This window comes from Eleutherodactylus coqui, chromosome 8 (assembly GCF_035609145.1).
Source record: "Eleutherodactylus coqui strain aEleCoq1 chromosome 8, aEleCoq1.hap1, whole genome shotgun sequence".
NCBI classification, from domain to species: domain Eukaryota; kingdom Metazoa; phylum Chordata; class Amphibia; order Anura; family Eleutherodactylidae; genus Eleutherodactylus; species Eleutherodactylus coqui.
Window position 1 is genome coordinate 171064339 of NC_089844.1, and position 25129 is coordinate 171089467.

The following is a 25129-nucleotide window of genomic DNA, read 5'->3' on the forward strand; positions in this document are numbered from 1 at the left end:
ACACCTCCAAATTGTGCAAGAACTATTTACAGCAGAAGCAGGCAGCTGGTATTCTATCGGTAATGGAGTGGCCAGCGCAGTCACCAGATCTGAACCCCATTGAGCTGTTGTGGGAGCAGCTTGACCGTATGGTACGCCAGAAGTGCCCATCCAACCAATCCAACTTGTGGGAGATGCTTCTAGAAGCGTGGGGTGCAATTTCACAAGCTTACCTCAACAAATTAACAGCTAGAATGTCAAAGGTGTGCAATGCTGTAATTGCTGCAAAAGGAGGATTCTTTGACGAAAGCAAAGTTTGATGTAAAAACAATGTTATTTCAAATACAAATCATTATTTCTAACCTTGTCAATGTCTTGGCTCTATTGTCTATTCATTTCACAACGCATGGTGGTGACTAAGTGTGACTTTTCATGGAAAACACAAAATTGTTTGGGTGACCCCAAACTTTTGAACGGTAGTGTATATTGTTTGAAGTAGAGTATGGCTTTGTTTTTCTTTATGGGGGTAAAATAGCTATATTGGAGTTACTTTTATTTGGAGGCATGAAGACCTTTATGTGGGGTGTACCTAGCCCTTCTACGTTTTTGTTTGTTAGCGAGTCATAGTGGATTAGTACATTTTACGCAGTGGTTAATACATCAATTCTCTAAATCTCCTTGCTGTAATTCCTCAAAAGTTTGCAATACGGCACAATGAGTTTATACTCTTCTGTAGGACTTTAAACCCTTAGGCAGACCACCACATCTATGACATTCTGTATTTCTCATCAGGGACAAAAAAAAAAGTCAAAAGAAAAAGAGCATTTCCAACTGATTTTATCTGCATATTCCCCATCTGACATGGTCAGCGTGCAGGTTCCAGGAACCCTGTACAATATAAATTAAGAAGTCCCATCTGCTAGACAGAGCTGGACACCGAGGGAAGAGAACAGCTTGGCAGATGTGTAAACCCGTTTCAAGCCCCCATCATGTAGCCCACCCAAAATTGCTTAGAACATACTTCAGTCCCAAAGAAACAGTTCCTATTCCTCCCCTGGAACGGTGCGGAGGAAGTAAACCGATAATCTAGCTAGACGGAGGGACTAGCTGCAACGTCCCATTGGTGTAATAGACACCCTGGTGTCACGTGTTTCGTTAAAGCACCATTATATTTTGATAGAAGTGCATCTGTAAAGGGGATGGTTACCCCTTGTTGTCCTATGTGTGAGAAACATAATTTAAAAAAAGGCAATGTAACAGAAGAGGAACTTGTACCACATCAGTTCTAGAGGCTCACCCATTATTACATTATTTACATTTGGACAGCCTGGGTAGGGTTAATGGCACATTGTTGAGCTTATTAAAATAACTTAGAAAAACTGAATCCATCAGTCTTCGCCATAATTGTTGTGTAGACTTCATGTTAAAATGTGGCAACTGTGGTGATGATCGTGACAGTCAGGTTACTTCAACCATAAAATTGGATACTGCCTGAGTGTCAAAGATATCGCCGTCCTGGTTGGTGTGGACCCGTTGATGTCGTTTAAAACTGGAACGGCAAAGAAAATCTTTATTACACAGCGAACAAGTGAAAGATCCTCCTTCGTGGATCTTCGAATGTGCCTCCAGGTCACCAGAGTTCCGGAAGGCTTTCCCACACTCCTTGCAGTTGTATCTATGGATTCGGAGGTGATTCTTAAAGGCGAGCAAGTTAGAGTATTCCTTGAGGCAGCTGGGGCACTTGTAGACTCCGACGCTATGGGTTTTTTGGTGGTTAAATAGGCTACCCGCGTGGATGTAAGAACGGCCGCATTGTTTGCACTTGTATTTCCGATCACCTTGGTTCACTTGATCTTTGTGATTTTGTAACTTCTCACCCGATTGGGACATCTTTTGCTCAAGGGTTGGAGTCTTTGTTGGTGTAACTAGTGAGGAAGACAATGGTTTATGAGTCCATTGGTGATGTCTAAGGGCGAGTTCACAGCTAAACCCATGATTACAGATTGGGCAGCAGCAGGGCTTATCTACATTATGGATTGTGTTGTGATTGAACAGCTCCTGCGAATTTGGAAACGCTTGTCTGCAATCCACACACTGAAAGTGTTTTTCAGCCGTGTGAGTCTGCAGATGGGCCTTCATTGCAATGGGGTTGAGGAACTGTTTGTGACACAAAGAACACTTGTAATTTGCTCTTTCTTGTGTGCTCTTCTGGGTGCGTAAATTGCCAGGATGGTTACGGTTGCATACATCACTTTGATGGGGTGGTTCATCTTTGTTTTCCGATGGTGTAGATTCTCTTGCCCCACTCTCCTCGGGGGCTGATGAATCAATGTGATTTTCTTTACAGGCATGGCTGTCCAACTCATCATGGTCAGTAAATGTTATTCCACAAGAGATACATACTGGTTTTAACGGGGAAACAGAGTCTTTATTTCCAGGACTAATCTCTTCCTGATTGGAGACCTCCTCGTTATTAAAGCTGGATGAGTCATGGCCCACAGTGTTTTTCTCCTGGTGCTCATCTAGGGTCTTTGCTTCTTCTGTTCCTGAGAGTAACGGAGAGACAGATTGGGGTCGCTCTTGATCATGAACAAGTTGGTGCTTGAAAAGTTGTCTCTTCCACTTGAACGTTTTCCCACACTGAGAACAAGGATGTCTTTTTGCTTCATAGTGGGTGCGCTGATGGTTCTTTAGTGCCATTAGATTGGAGTAGGTTTTGTCACAGATTGAACAATGATACTGACCCGTTTTGTGGCTTTTCTTATGGTTAAATAGGCTTCCAGCATGTCTGTAAGATCTTCCACATTCCTCGCACTGGTACGGACGAGAGTCTGGATCCATTTCCCTTTTTGTGCAAGAATTGGAGCTTTTCACACCAGAGTCATGAACTTTATCTACGGCAGAGCTTTCACTTGATACTTGCATTAGCGACTTATGAAGGTGCCCTTGAACAAATCTTCTGTATCTGCTTCTGCGTTTGCGTCTTCCTAGCTTTTTGGACGAGGCCCTTAGCCGGTGTATTCTTTGGTGAGTATCTAGTTGTTTCTGGAGGCGAAAAGCTTTACCACAATCTAAACAATTGTGTCTCTTTAACTCAAAATGGATACGGTTATGGTTCTTCATTGCCATTAGATTGAAGAAACGTTTCTGGCAGATGGAACAGCGGAAAATTCCAGTCTTATGAGTCTGTTTATGGTTAATAAGACTCCCTGCATGCCTATAGCTCCTGCCGCACACTTCACAACGGAAGGGACGCCAATGAAATCCAGGCTCGTCCTCCTTTTGTGACGAAAACGAATTGGGCAAGATTGGAAGATCTTGACTTTCTTCATTACGTTCAACTAGAGTGCAGTCAAGTTTAGCCGAGTGATGGCTACAATTACCCGAAAGATGTAGTGCTTGATCTTTTACCCCAAACATCTTACCACAGAACTCACAAACTGGAACCTTACTATCTTGTACATCGGACACATTGTGAGCTCCACTCATTGAAATACTCTGCAAAGACATCTGTTTGCTGTTATGGACTTTATTTATGCTACTGATCCGTCTAGAAAACTTTCTCCTTGAATTATTTAGAAGTGTGTTACTGCAACCCAGGCCACTGGGATGATCATGCATGGAACCATCTTCAATTGCAGAATTTACATATTTTTCAATGGAAATGGGTTGTCTAGCAGGATTTTTGGCCATAGGTACACTGGAAGGTGGTGAAAAAGTCAACAGTCTTGCATCCCCACTGGGGCATATAAGGTCATTGGTTGGCAACTCATGTTGATTGCTCGAAGCTGCCGGCTGCTTACACTTCGGGTGGTGCCTCAGGTGGGTTCTATAAGCTGCCAGGTTAGGGTAATGTCTAGAGCAAGATACACATTGGAAATTTCCAACTAAGTGAGTCTTTTTATGATTCACTAAACTTCCCCCATGACGATAAGTCTTTCCGCACTGTTCACACGTATAAGGCCGACTCTGTGGACTCTCCTCATTTTTAGCAGTTGAGCCAGAGCTTTCCTCTTCCTTTACTGATGGACTATATTGTTGGCAATGGCTATCTTGATCTGTTTTAGTATGGATGTTTTCATTTGTAGAGGATTCTTCTTCATTACTGTGACAAAGGCTGTGAGCTTGCAAGCTCTCGAGATCATCATAAGTTTTCCCACAAAATCCACAAATGTGGGAAAGCAGGGACCCCCCATCATTGGCTTCGCTATGGTCAGTTTCTTCTATCTCACTTTTTATTCTGCTTAATAGTTCCCTTTCTGAGGAATGCATTGAGAAGGAATATTCTGGTTCTTGTTCTTCACCACGGAGTCCTGTAAGGGATTCGTCCATGACCTGTTTCTCATGCGCAACCTGGTGTTGGTGGAAGTCAACTTCGTTCGAAAAAATCAAACCACAGTGACCACAGTCATAATGGTTATCTGCCGGGAGATGGTTGTCTACAAATCCATTCCTATCAGATCCATCTAAGCTTGTATTCCTGAGAGTTTGAGGCTTAGTGTGAGTCTCAAAATGACTTCTCAGCGCAAGGAGGTTAGGGTATTCTTTGGGGCAAAAGGAGCATTGGTATATACCAGCCTGATGACTACGTTTATGGTCATTTAAATCGTCTATATGGTCGTATACTTCTCCACATTCTACACATGTGTATTCAGATGGTTTGTCTTCTGCTGAGTCAATGCAATCATGTTCATCTTGGAAATTTAGGTTATTGGAATGTTCCCAGTCAGCGTCCTTGGTACCTGTAAAAGTTGCATCCTTGTTAACCTCAGGTGAGCTGGATTTGAGGTCTTGATGCTCCCATTGGTTTCCCTCAAGGGGCATATGCAACATTTGGTGTGCCAGCAAATCATTTTCAGTATGGAACATCTTTTCACAGCTGACACAATGGTATAGGCCTTTACGATCAGGTGGATAAGAAAACTCTGAATAAAGAAGCGCATGGTCGATACGCAATTCGCCCTGTTGGGCCTTTTTAACTTTGTGGTGAATTCGAATATGATTTTTTAAGGCAGCCATGTTATGTACATGCTTGGAGCAATAAGGACACATGTAGTCACCAGTTTGGTGCGTTCTTTTGTGGTTGATTAGGCTTCCTGAATGTCTATATGACTTACTGCAAAGGTTACATTCATACACTCTACTCTTGTAGGTTTCTGTAATCTTCTCTTGAGATTCTAGAGGATGCTGTACATCAGAAAGATCTTTTTCTGCACTTGTCGATATAGAAATTTCACTTTTAACATTTGTGGGAGTTTCTGCCGAAGACACAGTTATTGCACTTGGACAGTTCTTTTGATGTAGTTGAAAATGCTCTGCACCATCGAACGACTTTCCACATGGGCAATGACTTTGGGACTCATTCAAAGGTTCTTCAATAGCCTTGTTACTGGTGGTTGCTGCATTGGGTACTTCATCATTTAACTTTACATAGTCAGCCAGAGACTGGTTGTTTCTATTTTGCAAAAATCTAGGTTTAGCCCGAAAAAACTGTCGTCCTAGTCTAGATGATATGCCTCTTCTTCCTGCATATGACCTACTGTGAAAACGGACATGATTTCGTAGGGCCATTAAATTAGGGTATTGCTTTGGACAGAGAGAGCACTGATACACTCCAGTCTTGTGCGTTAGCTTATGGTTTATTAAGCTGCTTTTGTGCCGATACGTTCTGCCACAAATTTCACACTTATGAGGACGATCATCTATCGATTGGTGGTGCTCTTCCAATTCGGAAGATTCAGCTTCTTTCGAAGCGATCAGATCAGGTTGAGGCTCCTCAAAACTAGCGTCCGCATTTTGAACATTGGCATCTTGGTTTTCAATCTTCACTTCATGCGGAGTTGCTAAGGAATAATCTTGACTCCATTGTTGAAGCGCTACTTTGTCCTTTTGTATCTTGATGACATCAGTAAAGCCGGGACCGCTTGAGTAAGCAGAGTCATCGCTGCTACCTTGTGAAACTTGAGGAGTTTCTTGCCAAATGCCAGCTTTAGGAATATCTTCTGCTAGTTTCTCGTGAGACATTTCATTGATTTCTTGCTTTTGGTGAAGTAACTGATGTTGTAAAAAGTCACTCTCATTAGTAGAAATGTCATCACAGAGTCCACACTGATAAGAGTCTTCTTGGTTTTGATAGAGCTCATCAGATAGGCTGACAGAAGGAAAGTAGGCATCTCCTAGCCTCCTTCCTGCTCTAGACTTAAAGTGAGCCCGAAGATGGTTTTTTAAGGCAGCCATATTGAACATCTGTTTGGAACACAATGAACAGCTGTACACTCCAGTCTGGTGAGTTTTTTTGTGATTGATGAGGCTCCCTGCGTGCCTGTAAGTCTTTTCACACTCCTGACACTTAAAAGGTCTATCTCCAGACTTCGGATCTTCTTCATGTGCATCATCGTATTCCAGTTGTTCAACGAGAAAGTCATTTGGCTTTTCCTTGTTTTCATCATCATTTGTTCTCTCAGTTATGGAGTCTGAACAGACCGGTGTATCAGTCATATCATCAGTGTTAGGCTTTGCAAGAGGACTTAATGAAGACACAGGCTCATCTTTGTAGTGGGTTTGAGGTATGAGGATGGCTTCTTCTTCTTCTTCAGATTTTATGTTCTCGGATAAATCAGGTAAACTAGGTGGATTATTTGCCTTCTCAGCTGATAGTAATACTTCAATCTGTGGAGGATCAGCCCCATCTATATAGACTCCAGTACTCTTTCCAGAGAATCTAGGCGATTTACAACTTCGCCGTGCTCTAGCATCTGAATGGAGACGACAATGGTTTTTCATTGCCATAAGGTTCGAGAACTCCTTAAAGCAAACTGCACACTGATATAGACCAATCACGTGGCTCTGCTTGTGATTGGCTAGACTTCCTGCATGTTTATAAGCTTTCCCACACTGGTTACACTTGTACCGATATTCCTCGATGTTACTGTCATTTGGCTGATCTTTCTCATCCGTAAATACTTCATGCCCTTCAACATCCTCTATTGGGAGGTCCTCCTCTCCTGCTTTTTCATCTGGGTAACACTTGGAGACGAGATGAGGGAAGTCCACAGGCAACATGGATTCTGCAATATAGTTCTCCAAGTTACTCATTAAATTACTACTTTCGACTAATACTGGGGCTTGCACTTCAAACTTGGGGCTTCTTGTAATTTTTTCCCCATTGGGCGTAGAATACCCATGTAAAGACTTCCGATGATTGTACAGTTGCTGCGACATCCGAAAAGCTTCTCCGCACTGTTCACACTTAAAACGTTTCTCCTCTGAATGGGTACGCAAGTGACTTTTCAAGCCCATAGGGTTAGAGTACTCTTTCTGACAGATCAGACAGGTGTAAAGACCAATTTGATGAGTCTTCTTATGGTTGACTAGACTTCCAGCATGTCGATAACTCTTGTCACACTGATTACATTTATATGGTCTATCTTCCTTTGGGCTTTCCTGGTGACTCTCTAATTCTGTCAAACCAGAGAGAGACATGGGGCACTGGTCAGAGTTCAGATTCTGGTTTGTAGAGCCATCGGCTTGGTCAGTCCCATCATCCATGTTCATTCTGGAATGTAGGAGGTCTTCCTAAACATGGAATCTCCTCCAACTGGCAGGGCTATAGCTACATTTTTGAGAGATCACTTAGAGTTGTGGTGTTGTCTCAAAGTTGATGCATATCTTGCATGCCCAATCATTGGCTGGTCCTTGACACTTCCCTAAATCTTCATCCTGCAAATAAACAAAAAAAAAGTTAGTCAGTGCTCTTATTTTTATTCTAATGCTCATAATGGAAAGGTAAAAAAACAATTTCTAGAGACAAGAGTATTCTTTTCAAAGGGGTTGTTGATCCAGGGATTATTCCGATTGCCAGATTGGAATGGTTTTGCTACAAGTAACAAGACTTAGGTTTGGACATGGCTTTAACCCCTGAACGACACACGATGTAAGCTTACGCCCTGCACATTCGGGGTGTGTAGGGAGGGAAATCATGGGGTGATCTCCCTCCATACATCGCACAGCTCATCGGAGCTGTTAAACCCTTCCCGCTCCAGGACGTACATTTATGTCCTGGAGCGTCGGTGAATAGAGGTCACGGGGCGACCTCTCTGCATACAGCGCGGGCGTCAGCTGTTTACTACAGCTAACACCCGCGGGCAATGGCCACGATCGGCCGTTCGCGGCCATTAACCCTTTAATGCCGCTGTCAATTTTGCCGCGTGGGGTGGCTTGATAAGCTGCCTGTCATAATGCAGTATAACGTAATGCTATAGCATTACGTCATAATGCAGGAGCAATCAAAGCATTGCATGTTGTAGTCCCCCAGGGGAACTTAAAAGTAAAGTAAAAAAAAGAGCAATAAAGTTTTTTTAATTGTTAAAAAAAAAAAAAAAAAAAAAAGTTATAAAAGTTTAAATCACCCTCCTTTTTCCATATCTATAATTGAAAAGTCTAATAAAATAAAGATACATATTTGGTATCGTTGTGTCCGTAAAAGTCCGATCTATTAAAGTGGCACATTATTTACCCCCCACGGTGAATGTCGTCCAAAAAAATAAATAAATCAAGAACGCCAGAAATGCACTTTCAGTCAGCCTGTCTCCCAGAAAAACCGCAATAAAAAGTGATCAAAAAGCCGTACGTATTCAGTGTAAGATAATAATAATAATCTTTATTTGTATAGCGCCAACTTATTCCGCAGCGCTTTCAGGTATGGATAAATGCAAAACAATACAACAATTACAATATAAGGTACATTGGGTTAGACACAAATGGGTTGGGGGTGGTACAGGAGGTGCAGGGGGGGTGGGGAACACAGGCAATAGGAAATATTATGTACAGATCATTTATCAGAAGGCAAACAGGGTGGAGCACCATAGGGAGGGGCGAGGGACTAGGTCAGGAGATTTGGTATGCTTCCCTGAAGAGGTGCGTTTTTAAGGCACGTCTGAAATTTCGTGCATCGGGAATTGTCCGGATGCCTTGGGGTAGAGCATTCCAGAGGATGGGTGCTGCTCTAGTGAAGTCCTGTAGGCGAGCATGAGAGGTTCGTATTACAGGGGTGTTTAGTCTGAGGGTGTTAGCCGATCGGAGTGAGCGGGCTGGGTGGTGTACTGACAGTAGGGAGGCGATGTATGGTGGCGCAGCGCCATGCAGAGCTTTGTGAGTGAGGTAGAGGAGTTTAAATTTAGTTCTGCAGTGGATGGGCAGCCAATGCAGCGACTGGCATAATGCAGAGACGTCTGAATAACGACTGGATAGAAAAATGAGTCTAGCTGCTGCATTTAGTATGGATTGGAGCGGAGCGAGTCTAGTGCGGGGGAGGCCAATGAGTAGCGAGTTGCAGTAGTCAAGCCGGGAGTGGATGAGCGCAACCACGAGCGTCTTTAGCGTGTCCGTGGTTAGGAACGGACGTATTTTAGCAATATTTCTGAGGTGCATGTGGCATGTTTGGGCCAGAGATTGGATATGGGGGGTAAAGGAGAGGTCAGAGTCCAGTGTGACCCCAAGGCATCGGGCATGCCGTCGGGGGGTTATGATGGTGCCAGACACTGGAATGGAGATGTTGAGGGGAGGTCGGTTAGAAGGTGGAAAGACAAGGAGGTCAGTTTTAGAGAGGTTTAGTTTAAGAGTATGCATGCCTAGACACCAAACGACGAATTGGTTCGTTTGTAGTCATTGATCAATGAATGACTGTTTACTGTGAACAGAGGCGGCGGGCGGAAGGCTCCCCGGCCCACTCCACCTCCATTTACTAGCAATGATGATCGTTCCTGTGTAAAGGCACAAGAACGATCAGCGCTGGGATGACCTGTCAAGTTTCTGTGCCCAGTAGGTCATCTTGTGTAAGAGGACCCTTAGTCTAACGTCTTAAAGGAACACTCCAGGGAGGAGAAAAAAAAAAAAAACACAGCACACTGCTACTGCCTTGCACAGGACCTTTGGGGGAGAAGAAAGAAATGGGGATTCCCTTTGTTGTTTTTTGAATTTCCATGTAATGCAGACCCTCTTCCATTCAGTACAATTGCTGCGCTGACAGGGTTGCTCCCAATTTAGTAGTCGTGTTGGAGTAACGGTGGAGGTACCGACAAGATCATTACAATAGATATAGCCGTCAATGGTGATTTAATGAAGTTTAGAGAGAGGGTGGGGAAACCTTGCCCCAGGGGAATGGTGTAAATTAAAGATAGCCATTATCGCCTTTTTTCACCACTGCCAGCCCGATCCCCACAAATACAGGAAGTGATGTCACGTACATCACTCACATGACCACCAAAATGGTCATATGTGCGTGAGTGGCATGTAACCGCTGAGGTCAGGGATTGGCTGTAGCGGTCATGTGAGTGATGAGCAGAATATTATCGCTTTGTGAATCAGCCACATCGGACTGGACGCTATGTAAGGGGTGTACTATTTTTTCCCCTAATGTCAGAAAAGCAGTTTCTATGGATATTTAGGAGAACATTTGAACTTTATGTGAATTTTTTGGATTTCTTTTTTCCTGACTTTCTCCAAATAAAATCACTGAAATACTGTGACGGACCCGGGGAGATGTGTCTGCACGGCTTTACAAAAATTCTTGAAAGCGTCCAAAAGATGTTCTGACTATTTTCTGGTCAATGGAGCGGCGATCCGACGCCTGGAACTAGTCATAGCAAAAAAGTTAAAGGGGTTGTCTCACGAAAGCAAGTGGGTCTATACACTTCTGTATGGCCATATTAATGCACTTTGTAATATACATCGTGCATTAAATATGAGCCATACAGAAGTTATTCACTTACCTCCTCCGATGCTGGCGTCCCCGTCTCCATGGTGCCGTCTAATTTCGCTGTCTTCTTGCTTTTTTAGACGCACTTGCGCAGAAGGGTCTTCTCTCTTCTGGTCAGTCCAGGCACGAGCTGCGTTCTGGCTCCGCCCCTTCTACGCGTCAACGCGTAGCTCAGCCCCATCAGTGTGCCGATTCCAGCCAATCAGGAGGCTGGAATCGGCAAAGGACCGCACAGAGCCAATGGTACACCATGGGAGAAGACCCGCGGTGCACCATGGGAGAAAACCGCAGTGCATCCCTGGGAAAGGACCGGCGGCCATCTTGGGAGAAGAATTTTATAAGTTCATCTTTCATCACATCGGTGAGTAGCAAGCGGTTTAAAAACCGCTTTAAAATGCTATTTTATGCCGGGGGGTGGCAGGAGGAATGGGCTAATGTAAAATTTTGATGTTTTGCCTCGGGACAACCCCTTTAAGACTAACACAAATTTTGGTTTTCACGAAGTTTTCCGCTTTAGTTCTTCTAGTGGCCGTCTGCAGATTCTTATGAAGTGATCAGTCATTCCTGGTCATGAAAATGAACTCACAAACCCCATTTCCAGTGAATGTTAGCCAGAAAATGACAGCCAATATCTCTTCAGTGATCTTCTTGTAAGCTTAGGAGAAAGTGTTAACAAGGACAAGGCAGCTGATATCAGCATAACGGGGCTATTGAATTGCTTTAAAAGGGGTTGATGCTTGAAACCGCTGTCTTCTTCTGTTAACCATGGTTACCTCCAAGGAAACTCATGCAGTCATTATCACTTGGCATCATAGGCTTTACAGGTAAGGACATTGCTGCTTGTAAGATTGCTCCTCAAGCAACCATTTATCAGATCCTCAAGAAGAGAGAGATGTTCGATTGCCGTGAAGAAGCTTTCAGGGAGCCCAAGAAAGTCAAACTCCTGAAGAGTCTCCTAGTAAGGATTCGGCTACGGGATCGGTAGGAGCGGCAGCAGGTAGGTGTTGGTCCATGTACACACAGTGGGGTAAAGGCTGCTGGAGGCCGGCTGGGTGTCAAGAAGGGCAGCAAAGAAGTCACTTATCTCCAAGAAGAACATCAAGGACAGACTGACATTCTGCAGGAAGAACGGGGATCGGACCGCAGAGGACTGGGGGAAAGCCATTTATCTGATGAAGCCCCTTCAGACTTTTTGGGACATTTGGAAGAATGATTGTCCAGAGAAGAAAAATGTGGGTGCTACCATGAGACCCGTGTCATGCCAGCAGTAATGCAGACCATTCATGAGCGCGGTCACTTTTCATCCAAGGGAACGTAAGCTGTAAATATCTAGGGGGCCATAATGATTCATCTCCCCAGACGAGGCACACAGTACTATAGATGAAGCATTATAGTTGGTGGGGAGGGCCCCGTTACAGATTGCACACTGCCCCCCCCCCCCCCCAGCTTCAATTACACCTCTATGACCATCTGTAGAACTCAGGGTGAGCGAAGCCCCAGGAGCCAGGTAGTCACCAATTTCATTACGGTGACCAAATTTAGGGTCCATTCACACGGGACGGGATAGGCCGCACCGCAAGCCGCGGTAAATCAGGCTGCCTGCAGATATTCATGTGGAACTCTGCAGTTGCTGGCTTGGCGTAATACCGCCCCGTGTGAGAGGTCCCTTACCGCTCTCTCCAACTGAAGGGTGCCCGTCCACGTTACGACCGAGTGGCTGAGATGACATTGGATTTCCTGCCCGTTACCATGCCGCGCCTGCACTTGTGACTGTAAACACTTGCCAACTAGCAAGTTGACCCCCACCCCTCCTTTCAAAGTTATCTCATGATCTCTGCCATGCCACTACATGACATCGATAAATTCCCCCAACTGGCAGACTGGTCTTGTTCTTGTCTCTGCTGGAGGAACTGAGGAGTCGCATCTATGTTTGTAATCTACGAACCACGTAACTACGCAAGCCTAGCGCCGCGCCAAAACGGAACTATTTACAATAGTCGGAAGGTTTAAGAACGGTGTGATGGAGGGATTTGTCATCAGAGGAGATCACTCAGCACGCTGCGTGTTCCTGGAGTTCTCCTGCCCTGCGGCGCTGGATGCAGACAGACAAGATCGACCGTAACTGTCACGTACCGGACACAGGAGAGGGAGAGGGGGACGATACCTATCGATCCCACCTCAGTCCTCAATCACTCTAGCGGTATTGTAAGCGGGGAGTCGTTGGAATACAGGCGGATTTGTCCCTAGCTTTGTACCTGCACGCATGTGGAACGAAAGCCCAAATCACCGCCTGATCCGTTCCAACGCACTCCAGAGCCCTACAATACCCATACACAGCTGCCACCACCAATGTTCACGGGCATTGGACCCAATCTATAAATTATTAACACAATCTTCGGAGTATTATGGTTCGTTGTTAAAACGGACAAGGCTTAAACTGATAAATTGTAGTTTTATTCTAGAAAAAGGTCTAGCAGTGCAATATATACAGGATGTACAAAGGTACACAAGGAAAAAGGTTGTTACATGGGAGAATAAGGAATACAGTATGAATACACACTCAGCAGATTTAAAATAAAACAGGAGAAATTAAAAGAAAGTTACCAGATCTTGGGATGCAAGGCCCAAAGGGGTCTGGGCGGCGGAGAGCCAGAACATAGGGAAGTCCATATACAGCAGTATAGCTCCGTGGATCGACAAATGGGACCCGAGGGGGCCCACATTTTAAAGGGTCCCTAGTACACACCTCCTCTCCGCCCCTTCTGACGTCATACAGAGCAGGGAGGGTTGGGCTTGTAGGAGCTCGGAGGAATCATATTTTTTTTTATGTTTGGTCATATCTCGGCGAGAGAGCCTCCGATCGTGAGGATATGCCCGCCATATTTCTGTTTATGATTTTGGCTACGTGTGAGTACCAAACGGACAGGCGCAATTCCAACCAGTGATGGAGTTACGTAATCTGAAAGGGTTCCTGAGCACTTAGCGCACCGCGAGTGGATGCGTTTTGTCCGTCTGGGACACACGATTTGAAAATCTAAATCCTATGCGGCTGGGACCTTCACACGACCCAATGTTCTTATTAAAGGTCTCCCCAATATGGATTCTTTCGGCCCCGTCTAGTCTGGAAGAGGAAATTAATACAAGGAGGATTTTCCTAAACTTAATTAACACCTGCAGGGTCACCATCCTCCTGCTAATACCACCCACCACACACACGGGTGGGAGAGAGAGAATGGGGGGTTATTTACATCACAGCACGGCTCTTGTTCAGGCAGGTGAGACAAGGCTTTTCCTACATGCACATATTGACAGGCTGGAGAAAAAGCTGCTAAACCTGTCGCTCCTTTCCACCTATTCAGGGATTATCTAGTAGATACCAAATGGATTGCTGAATATAAGGCAAGGTACTTGGGACAAAATGGCTGACGGCCTAACAACTCTGGTTACAAAATCTGATACCTCATCACACCTCCCCTTTTTAGATGGGCCACGGTAGTTGATCTTTACAGATCACTTCCAGAGCCCGTCTCGGTCACCTCATCTCGACGGGATAGTCCGTCCGCGTTGCCATGCTCACTTCCCTTTTTGTGCTGGATAGTGAAATCATAGGACTGCAGCGCCAGGCTCCAGCGGAGGAGCTTGCCATTTTCTCCGGCCACACGGTTCAACCAGCTGAGCGGATTGTGATCCGTGATTACCGTGAAGTTACGCCCGTACAGATATGGTTGTAACTTCTGGAGGGCCCAGACGATGGCTAAGCATTCCTTCTCGACCGTGGCGTACGCCACCTCTCTAGGCAGGAGCTTACGGCTGAGGTAAAGCACAGGGTGTTCTTCTCCCTGAGCATTGACTTGGCTGAGGACAGCACCAAGGCCATAAGCACTGGCATCAGTTTGCACCACAAACCTCCGGGTGAAGTCTGGGGCCTGCAGGACCGGAGAGCTGGACAGAGCAGTCTTTAGGGCTGCAAACGATTGCTCGCATTCTGAGGTCCAGTTCACCGCCTGAGGTAGATTTTTCTTCGTCAGGTCAGTGAGGGGCTTGGCCAGGGCACTGTAGTTGGGTACAAACTTGCGGTAGTACCCGGCGGTACCCAAGAAGGACATTACCTGCTTCTTGGTTTTGGGGCTGGGCCAAGCTCGGATGGTGTCTACCTTCCCAGGCTCTGGCTTCAGGCTTCCCCCGCCTACACGGTGCCCTAGGTACTGCACCTCTTGCATGCCGATCTGGCACTTTCCAGGCTTGATGGTGAGACCCGCTGCCTGGATCTGCCTGAGCACCTGCGACAGGTGCAACAGGTGTTCCTCCCAAGTAGGGCTGTAGACGGCAATGTCGTCTAAGTAGGCAACGGCATACTCCCCATGTCCTTCAAGCAGCTGATCCACCAAGCGCTGGAAGGTAGCCGGAGCATTTTTCATGCCAAAGGGCATTACCAGGGACTCGTAGAGTCCGAATGGCGTGATAAAAGCCGACCTCTCTTGTGCCTCCCGGGTCATGGGTATTTGCCAATAGCCACGGCTCAAATCCATGATGGTGAGGTACTGGGCACTCGCCAGTTTGTCCAACAGCTCATCGATGCGAGGCATCGGATAAGCATCGGACACCGTGATCGCATTCAACCTCCTGTAGTCCACACAAAACCGTGTAGTCCGGTCCTTTTTGGGCACCAGGACTACAGGGGAGGCCCATGCGCTCTTGGACTTCTGAATGACGCCCAGATGTAGCATCTCATCAATCTCCCGCTTCATATCCGCCTGCACTTCTAGGGATACCCGGTAGGCGGACTGCCGCACAGGGGAGTGGTTCCCAGTGTCCACATGGTGGACTGCCAACTGGGTCCTCCCTGGTTTCCCTGTGAAGGTGGGTAGGAAAGGGGACAGGGCCTTCCGCAGCTGGGACTGCTGGTCCCGCGACAGCTGTGGATTGAATGTTGCATCTTCAATGGATCCACCGGCCTGGGCCGTGGCCAGCAGATCTATCAAGATGTCTGGTTCGCCATCTTCAGGTACACTGCATACTGGTAGGACGCAGGCCTCCCGTTCATGATGGGCTTTCATCATGTTGACGTGAAAGACTCTCTGCTTCCTGCGGGCGTGGTCGATTGTGACCACGTAGTTCACAGGGTTGAGCCGCTGGTGCACGATGTATGGGCCTTCCCAAGCAGCCTGAAGCTTGTTTTGGGTCAGTGGGACTAGGACCCACACCTTCTGACCCACCTGGTATTCTCTTTCTCTGGCGTTCCGATCATACCATTGCTTCTGATTTGCTTGGGCCTGCTCCATATTCTCATGCACGAGCTGCGTCAATGCCTGCATCTTGTCTCGCAGCCGCACGACATAGTCGACAATGGACACACTAGAGGTGGGCACTTCTCCTTCCCAGGCTTCTCTTACTAGATTCAGGGGTCCCCGTACCCGCCTCCCATACAGGAGCTCAAAGGGTGAGAAACCCGTTGAGGCCTGAGGTACCTCTCTGTAGGCGAATAGCAGGTGTGGGAGGTAACGTTCCCAGTCGCGTCCGTGTGATTCTACCAACATCTTCAACATCTGTTTCAAGGTGCCATTGAACCGCTCACACAGACCATTAGTCTGAGGGTGGTAAGGGCTGGCTACTAGATGTTGCACCTGCATCCTCGTACAGAGGCACCGCATGAGGCTAGACATGAACTGGGGCCCCTGATCTGTAAGCATCTCCCGGGGAAATCCTACACGTGAAAATATTGCTATTAAGGCGTCGGCCACCTTCTCGGCCCGTATGGAGGACAAGGCCATGGCCTCAGGGTATCGGGTGGCGTAGTCAACCACAGTCAGGATGAAGCGTTTCCCAGAGCTGCTGGGAAGGGCTAGGGGCCCAATCAGATCCACAGCGACCCTCTGGAAAGGCTCGTCGATGACTGGCAGAGGGATTAAGGGTGCCTTGGGGCTAGGCCCCGACTTCCCTACCCTCTGACACGTCTCACATGACCGACAGTAGTTGGCTACGTCAGTACCCATCTTTGGCCAGTAGTAAAGGTGGGCTAGCCGTGCTTTCGTCTTACCAACCCCTAGGTGTCCAGCCAGTGGTATTTCGTGGGCAATACGCAGCAACTCTGCCCTAAACTGGTAGGGCACGATAAGTTGCTTTTCTCTCAGCCACTCCTGCTGGGAGTTGCGCGGGAGGGTCTCCCTGTACAATCTCCCTTGGTCCCAAAAGACCCTCTCTGTGTCCGACTCGGAGGGGAGTTTCTCGGCAAGGTCCCTCAATGCCCCCAGGGTGGAGTCGTCACGCACAGCAGCCTGGAACTCCTGGCTTGGTATAGCCAGAAGTGACGCTGCCGTTGTTGCCCTAGTGGGCCCCTCTGGGGCCGGCTTGGGGCTGTCTTCTGTCCTGCTGGACGGGGAGGCCGAGAGTCCGGAAGGCAGTGGAGTCCCTGCGTTCCGGGCGCTCTGACTACGGGTGACAGCAAATATGCCAGCCGGGTCCTGGGGGGTGACACCCCCTGTCCTTCCTGACTGGCACACCTCTGTACCAGGGTGGATCTCGATCCTGCTACTACCTGTGGTACTGCACCCGGAGGTGGGAACCACAGGCCTCGCAGGGACGGTACCCACAATGGCATCACATACTTCTCTAGAGTTGGCACTCATTGTAACAGGTATTGGGGGGGTCCTCAGTGACATCGCAAGGGAGTGTGACATCACTGATTCCCGCCGCATTACAGATATATGCATTCATATCAACATTGCATGGTAACATCCCAGTGAGCTCGAGGGGGGTGCATACTGTGTCAGAAATGACGTTGCTACACCCGACTGGCGCATCACTGGTCCCCACAAGTTTATGTGTTATGGCATCAGCATTATCCACAGTATCATTGCAAGGGAGGCTAGAGCTTGAGGGGTCTCGTGGCACGTACTGAGCCGTCACTTCCCCAAGGTCCGTCCCCAATAAAACATTGACAGGGATGTTCTTTGACACCCCAACTTCCTTCATTCCCCTCCCCGCACCCCAATCAAGATACACCCGTGCCATTGGAAGGGTAGGGTGAGTGTCCCCAATTCCCATCACAGTCATAGTCTTTCCGGGGATTATGTCCGAGGGGGACACCAGTTCAGGGCGGATGATGGTCACCTCAGCACCCGTGTCCAGCAAACCCAGTGTCACGTTCTCACCTACAGTGACTGATTGCAGGGGCTTGCTGCTTTTCCCAGGATGCCCGCCTGCCAAAAACACAGCTGGAGTAGTCGTGGGGGCCCTTTTGGAAGCAGCCCCCCTTCTCTTGTCAGGGCAGTGGATACTGACATGGCCAAGGTTACCGCAGGAAAAACATCTACGGGGGTCAACCGGAGGCTTGGAGGAGGGAGAGGGGGCAGACCCCCCCGATGAGTTAGGAACATGGGGGTGGGGTTTTTCAGAGTGACTGTTCTGCTTACCCCCTCTCCAGCTGGCTCCACGAGACTTCCGCAGGTCCGGCTTCCGATTGGCAACATAATTGTCGGCAATCTCGGCTGCTTGGTCCAAATCCTTGGGATCACGGTCCTTGACAAACTGTTGCACATCTTCTGGGCAGGCCTTGAGAAACTGTTCCCTCTGTATCAGGTCAGACAGGTCGTCGTAGGTGGTGATGGATAGCCCCCGATTCCATTGTTGGAAGGCAGTACGCAGGCCATTTGCCAGGTCGCGGTAGCCCTCTGTTGGTTCACGTCGCAGGGCACGGAACTTCTGCCGGTACGCCTCGGGAGTGATGTTGTATTTGCGGGTCAGGGCAGCCTTGATTGTCTTATAGTCATTATCCTGCTCCTCGGGGAGAGCCACAAATACCTCCAGGGCCTTGCCCGTAAGTCTTGGGATTAAGTACTCTGCCCATTGTTCAGGAGGTAGTTGGTACCGGCGACACTTCTTCTCAAAGCCACTCAAGAAAATGTCCAGGTCCCCGTCCGGGGCTAGGATAGGGAAGTGTTTCTCTGGGTGTCGCTCGGTCTCACGTGTCGGCGGTGCTGAGTTCTGCGCCTGGATCTCAGCCATCCGCACCTGATGCTCACGCGCAGCACGACTTTCTGCAGCTGCAGCGGCAGTCTTGTTCATCTCAATGAGAAGCTGAAGGCGTAGGGCAGGATCCTCTGTGCCCAAATGTCGCAGGGCCCTCTGCATTGACAAGTCCAAGTCGGAGTCCACCTGCAGGCCTGCACTGCCTACATCTCCTCGACCTTGACCCATAGGCTGTTCTCCTGCAGAGTCATTCATCCCGAGCTCGGGGTTCAAGGTAGGTTGGTGCTGGACCTCGTCTTCCTGGAGCACCTCGGTTGCCTGCCCCTTTAACTGAGCGGCCCTCCTAGTTGCCATACCCGCAGGTGTTGGCTTGCCAAATAAAAGATAGAATAGAAAACAAGAGGGGGGGGGGGGGGCTGTCTGAGGGTACACACAGTATAACCTTACTCCCAAACAAAAAGTTATATATTAGCACTGAGTCAAGCCTTGTAAAAGTTTTGCGGCAATCTTCGCAAAGAGCCCGCTAGCTTTTTTCGTACGAGGATTAATTGCTTAATTCTGGCACGAACGTTTTAAACATCCCACCGCTGCCACCAATTTGTCACGTACCGGACACAGGAGAGGGAGAGGGGGACGATACCTATCGATCCCACCTCAGTCCTCAATCACTCTAGCGGTATTGTAAGCGGGGAGTCGTTGGAATACAGGCGGATTTGTCCCTAGCTTTGTACCTGCACGCATGTGGAACGAAAGCCCAAATCACCGCCTGATCCGTTCCAACGCACTCCAGAGCCCTACAATACCCATACACAGCTGCCACCACCAATGTTCACGGGCATTGGACCCAATCTATAAATTATTAACACAATCTTCGGAGTATTATGGTTCGTTGTTAAAACGGACAAGGCTTAAACTGATAAATTGTAGTTTTATTCTAGAAAAAGGTCTAGCAGTGCAATATATACAGGATGTACAAAGGTACACAAGGAAAAAGGTTGTTACATGGGAGAATAAGGAATACAGTATGAATACACACTCAGCAGATTTAAAATAAAACAGGAGAAATTAAAAGAAAGTTACCAGATCTTGGGATGCAAGGCCCAAAGGGGTCTGGGCGGCGGAGAGCCAGAACATAGGGAAGTCCATATACAGCAGTATAGCTCCGTGGATCGACAAATGGGACCCGAGGGGGCCCACATTTTAAAGGGTCCCTAGTACACACCTCCTCTCCGCCCCTTCTGACGTCATACAGAGCAGGGAGGGTTGGGCTTGTAGGAGCTCGGAGGAATCATATTTTTTTTTATGTTTGGTCATATCTCGGCGAGAGAGCCTCCGATCGTGAGGATATGCCCGCCATATTTCTGTTTATGATTTTGGCTACGTGTGAGTACCAAACGGACAGGCGCAATTCCAACCAGTGATGGAGTTACGTAATCTGAAAGGGTTCCTGAGCACTTAGCGCACCGCGAGTGGATGCGTTTTGTCCGTCTGGGACACACGATTTGAAAATCTAAATCCTATGCGGCTGGGACCTTCACACGACCCAATGTTCTTATTAAAGGTCTCCCCAATATGGATTCTTTCGGCCCCGTCTAGTCTGGAAGAGGAAATTAATACAAGAAGGGTTTTCCTGAACTTAATTAACACCTGCAGGGTCAGCATCCTCATGCTAATAGCGCCCAACACATACAGGTGGGAGAGAGAATGGGGGGTTATTTACGTCACAGCACAGCTCTTGTCCAGGCAAGTGAGACAAGGCTTTTCCTACATGCACATATTGACAGGCTGGAGAAAAAGCTGCAAAACCTGTTGCTCCTTTCCACCTATTCAGGGATTATCTAGTAGATACCAAATGGATTGCTGAATATAAGGCAAGGTACTTGGGACAAAATGGCTGACGGCCTAACAACTCTGGTTACAAAATCTGATACCTCATCACAGTAACCTCCACCAAAAGAAGTATAATAATATGTAACAGGAGCCGAGCCAGACGGGGCACGCCTCCCCGCACACAGACGGCTATTAATGACTCCGCGGTCCGCCGCCAAAATAAGCAAAGAAGAGAAAATAGGCATCTTCAAGATCAACTGAGAATACCCTCCGATGAAGGCCCTCCGGCCACAGAGGATTCCACCCTCCGATGAAGGCCCTCCGACCGCCGCAGCAGAGGATTCCACCCTCCTCCTCCTATCTGTAAAGTAGTTACTAGTCGGAGTCTCAAACACCTTAGTGACTAATTCCGGACGTTGTTGGAGCAGCCGGTAAGAGTCAGTGGTCATCTGTAGGAGCCCGGCCGTGTCCCCAACTCCTCCGCCCGACTCAGACCAGTAACGGTAAATTCTGTGTCGTAGATATAAAAACCAAGGCGACGCTCTGCTGTAGTCGCCTCATTGCATGGCAAGCCACACTGTCGCCAGCTGCCCAATATAGGCACTAAACAGCATCACTGGAGGAACCGGGAGTTTTTGTCCGGTCGCCCTCTACTAGACCTGTGAGGAGTTGCCTGCATGTACATGAGCCCCCGTTCGGAGCGCCAGCGCAGATCCAGTACAAAGTGGCGCAGCACGCTGCACCATCCTGTCCGGTAAAATATCACAGGGCTTACTGGAAGCTGGACGGACCCCGATGTAGAGACGGATGTTCTTCCGGCAGCGGTTGGGACCAGCATGCACCTCTTCAGGCTTCTCTTCTGTACTGCTATGAGCAATAGACAGTAAAAGCGTCAATGTGACCGCAGTGGGGTGGAGGGGTGGGGACCCCCAACTGAATGTGCACAACTCCGGCTTATACCCCTGCCGCTTCCGCACCTTCATCATTGCCCGACGGGACTACTGCAACCCTCCTCAAAAACCTACAACCTCCACTCCGTAGAAGACCTCCGCTTCAGCAGCCCTCTAACATCCGTCGGATTTCCATTCTTCACCTCACTCAAGATCTCTGCTGGCTGTCTCTGAACACGTTTTCCCCCAGGATCCGGCCCCAGTGCTTGTCACAGCTGAGGGTTTGTTACAGTTGTAAACGCCCGGACTGATACATTGTAACAGACCACCAGCAGAGCTTTGTCGGCCGCTCTCATAGTAACATAGTAGGTCAGCCGGAAGACGGCATCTCAGCCCGTGACCCCCAGCGTTGGTCCAGAGAACGGCGAAACCCCAATGAGGCAGAAGACAAATTGTCTCCATTGAAGGGAAGAATCCCTTCCCGACTCCAGTCCGGCAGTCAGAATAACCGCGGCGCCCCGGACCACCGACCCCCCCGTCAGGACGATTCCCGGAGGAGCAGTATAATAACCGCGGCGCCCCGGACCACCGACCCCCCCGTCAGGACGATTCCCGGAGGAGCAGTATAATAACCGCGGCGCCCCGGACCACCGACCCCCCCGTCAGGACGATTCCCGGAGGAGCAGTATAATAACCGCGGCGCCCCGGACCACCGACCCCCCCGTCAGGACGATTCCCGGAGGAGCAGTATAATAACCGCGGCGCCCCGGACCACCGACCCCCCCGTCAGGACGATTCCCGGAGGAGCAGTATAATAACCGCGGCGCCCCGGACCACCGACCCCCCCGTCAGGACGATTCCCGGAGGAGCAGTATAATAACCGCGGCGCCCCGGACCACCGACCCCCCCGTCAGGACGATTCCCGGAGGAGCAGTATAATAACCGCGGCGCCCCGGACCACCGACCCCCCCGTCAGGACGATTCCCGGAGGAGCAGTATAATAACCGCGGCGCCCCGGACCACCGACCCCCCCGTCAGGACGATTCCCGGAGGAGCAGTATAATAACCGCGGCGCCCCGGACCACCGACCCCCCCGTCAGGACGATTCCCGGAGGAGCAGTATAATAACCGCGGCGCCCCGGACCACCGACCCCCCCGTCAGGACGATTCCCGGAGGAGCAGTATAATAACCGCGGCGCCCCGGACCACCGACCCCCCCGTCAGGACGATTCCCGGAGGAGCAGTATAATAACCGCGGCGCCCCGGACCACCGACCCCCCCGTCAGGACGATTCCCGGAGGAGCAGTATAATAACCGCGGCGCCCCGGACCACCGACCCCCCCGTCAGGACGATTCCCGGAGGAGCAGTATAATAACCGCGGCGCCCCGGACCACCGACCCCCCCGTCAGGACGATTCCCGGAGGAGCAGTATAATAACCGCGGCGCCCCGGACCACCGACCCCCCCGTCAGGACGATTCCCGGAGGAGCAGTATAATAACCGCGGCGCCCCGGACCACCGACCCCCCCGTCAGGACGATTCCCGGAGGAGCAGTATAATAACCGCGGCGCCCCGGACCACCGACCCCCCCGTCAGGACGATTCCCGGAGGAGCAGTATAATAACCGCGGCGCCCCGGACCACCGACCCCCCCGTCAGGACGATTCCCGGAGGAGCAGTATAATAACCGCGGCGCCCCGGACCACCGACCCCCCCGTCAGGACGATTCCCGGAGGAGCAGTATAATAACCGCGGCGCCCCGGACCACCGACCCCCCCGTCAGGACGATTCCCGGAGGAGCAGTATAATAACCGCGGCGCCCCGGACCACCGACCCCCCCGTCAGGACGATTCCCGGAGGAGCAGTATAATAACCGCGGCGCCCCGGACCACCGACCCCCCCGTCAGGACGATTCCCGGAGGAGCAGTATAATAACCGCGGCGCCCCGGACCACCGACCCCCCCGTCAGGACGATTCCCGGAGGAGCAGTATAATAACCGCGGCGCCCCGGACCACCGACCCCCCCGTCAGGACGATTCCCGGAGGAGCAGTATAATAACCGCGGCGCCCCGGACCACCGACCCCCCCGTCAGGACGATTCCCGGAGGAGCAGTATAATAACCGCGGCGCCCCGGACCACCGACCCCCCCGTCAGGACGATTCCCGGAGGAGCAGTATAATAACCGCGGCGCCCCGGACCACCGACCCCCCCGTCAGGACGATTCCCGGAGGAGCAGTATAATAACCGCGGCGCCCCGGACCACCGACCCCCCCGTCAGGACGATTCCCGGAGGAGCAGTATAATAACCGTGGCCCCCCGGACCACCGACCCCCCGTCAGGACGATTCCCAGAGGAGCCGCCCAACGCAAAAAAATACCACAAGTCAGATTTGGCGCAGTTTTTACTATTATCTATTATGAGCAGTATAATAACAAGCGCGACCCCAGGACCGCCCCCGCAGACACACGGAAAACCGTGACTCACAAGCCCCGCCCCTCACTGCATACAAGGTGATGGTCACATAAAATACCGCAACCACCAAAATGGCGCAGGTTTCAGGATCCTCACATCCATATTACAACATTGACAAGTCATGCTGCTGCCTCCGGTACCGCCCCCATATTGCATCATGTGACACAACGGCGTGACGGACGGGAACAGACGCACAGCGAATTCTAGGACTGCAGACAGAGCGCAGATAGAAGAGATTATAATAGGGATGGCAATCATAATGTCCTGAGCCCGTCATCACACCATCTGTGTATAATAGTACAGCGATGACATCACATCTGTCTACAGCTCTAATGAGGTCATCTATATAATAGTACAGCGATGACATCACATCTGTCTACAGATCTAATGATGTCATCTATATAATAGTACAGGTCTAATGACATCATAATTGTATAGGTATCACATCATCTATATAATAGAACAGGTTTAATGACATCACCATATCAGTCTAGAACAGAAGAGGTTTAATGACATCATATAATGGTATAGGTATGACATCACCACAGCTGTTTATAACAGTATTAGTGTTGTGACATCATCATACAGTGATGACATCACAATATCTGTATATGATATACACAGATAATATGGTGATGTAATTACTGCACTAAATCAGTAGGGCATCATTTAATAGTAGTGATGACATCACATCTGTCTACAACAGTACAGGTCTAATGGCATCATTGTATAGGTATGATGTCATCTATATAATAATACAGGTCTAATGACATCATCACTCTGTATATAATAGTATAGGTGTTGTGACATCATCACAATATCTTTGTATAATAGTACATCTGTATATTACAGTATAAGAATAGTGACATTATATGATACATTAATGACATCACAGGTATAGTGACATCATATAATAGCGCAGTAATGACATCATCACAATATCTGTCTATAAGGATACCCTATAATACAATAATGACATCACATCTGTCTATAATAGTACAGCTATAGGTGACATCACCTTAGTTTTAGTGACATACCATTATATAACAGTACAGTTCTGACATCACTGATGACTTCATCCTCGCACTCACCATGGGTCCGGTGTGTCTGGGGCGCCGGTCCCTGGATGTGAGGGCTCAACGAGTGTCAGCCTGAAGGCTGCGGCCGGTACGTGGGGCCCTTTGGGCCCTTTGGACCCCCTGAGGCCCCGGAGGCCGCTCTCCTCTCCCGCTGG

The 25129-nt window shown here is 49.1% G+C and overlaps 2 protein-coding genes across 3 annotated transcripts; both read right to left on the reverse strand.

Moving 5' to 3' along the window:
• Positions 1–794: 794 nt before the first annotated feature.
• ZNF646 (zinc finger protein 646) lies at positions 795–25084 on the reverse strand. Of its 2 annotated transcripts, none has more exons than XM_066576957.1 (2): positions 24987–25084; positions 795–7698 (listed from the first exon to the last, which is right to left on the reverse strand). In XM_066576957.1, exon 2 carries the CDS (start codon positions 7531–7533, stop codon positions 1438–1440), a length of 6096 nt encoding a protein of 2031 aa, XP_066433054.1. In that variant the 5' UTR covers positions 7534–7698; positions 24987–25084; the 3' UTR covers positions 795–1437. The 2 variants fall into 2 exon arrangements, with proteins under 2 accessions (XP_066433054.1, XP_066433055.1); XM_066576958.1 differs by having other exon boundaries at positions 24933–25078.
• Positions 17345–19057, reverse strand: LOC136578016 (uncharacterized). The gene has a single exon (XM_066577923.1). It carries the CDS (start codon positions 19055–19057, stop codon positions 17345–17347), a length of 1713 nt encoding a protein of 570 aa, XP_066434020.1.
• Positions 25085–25129: the final 45 nt, after the last annotated feature.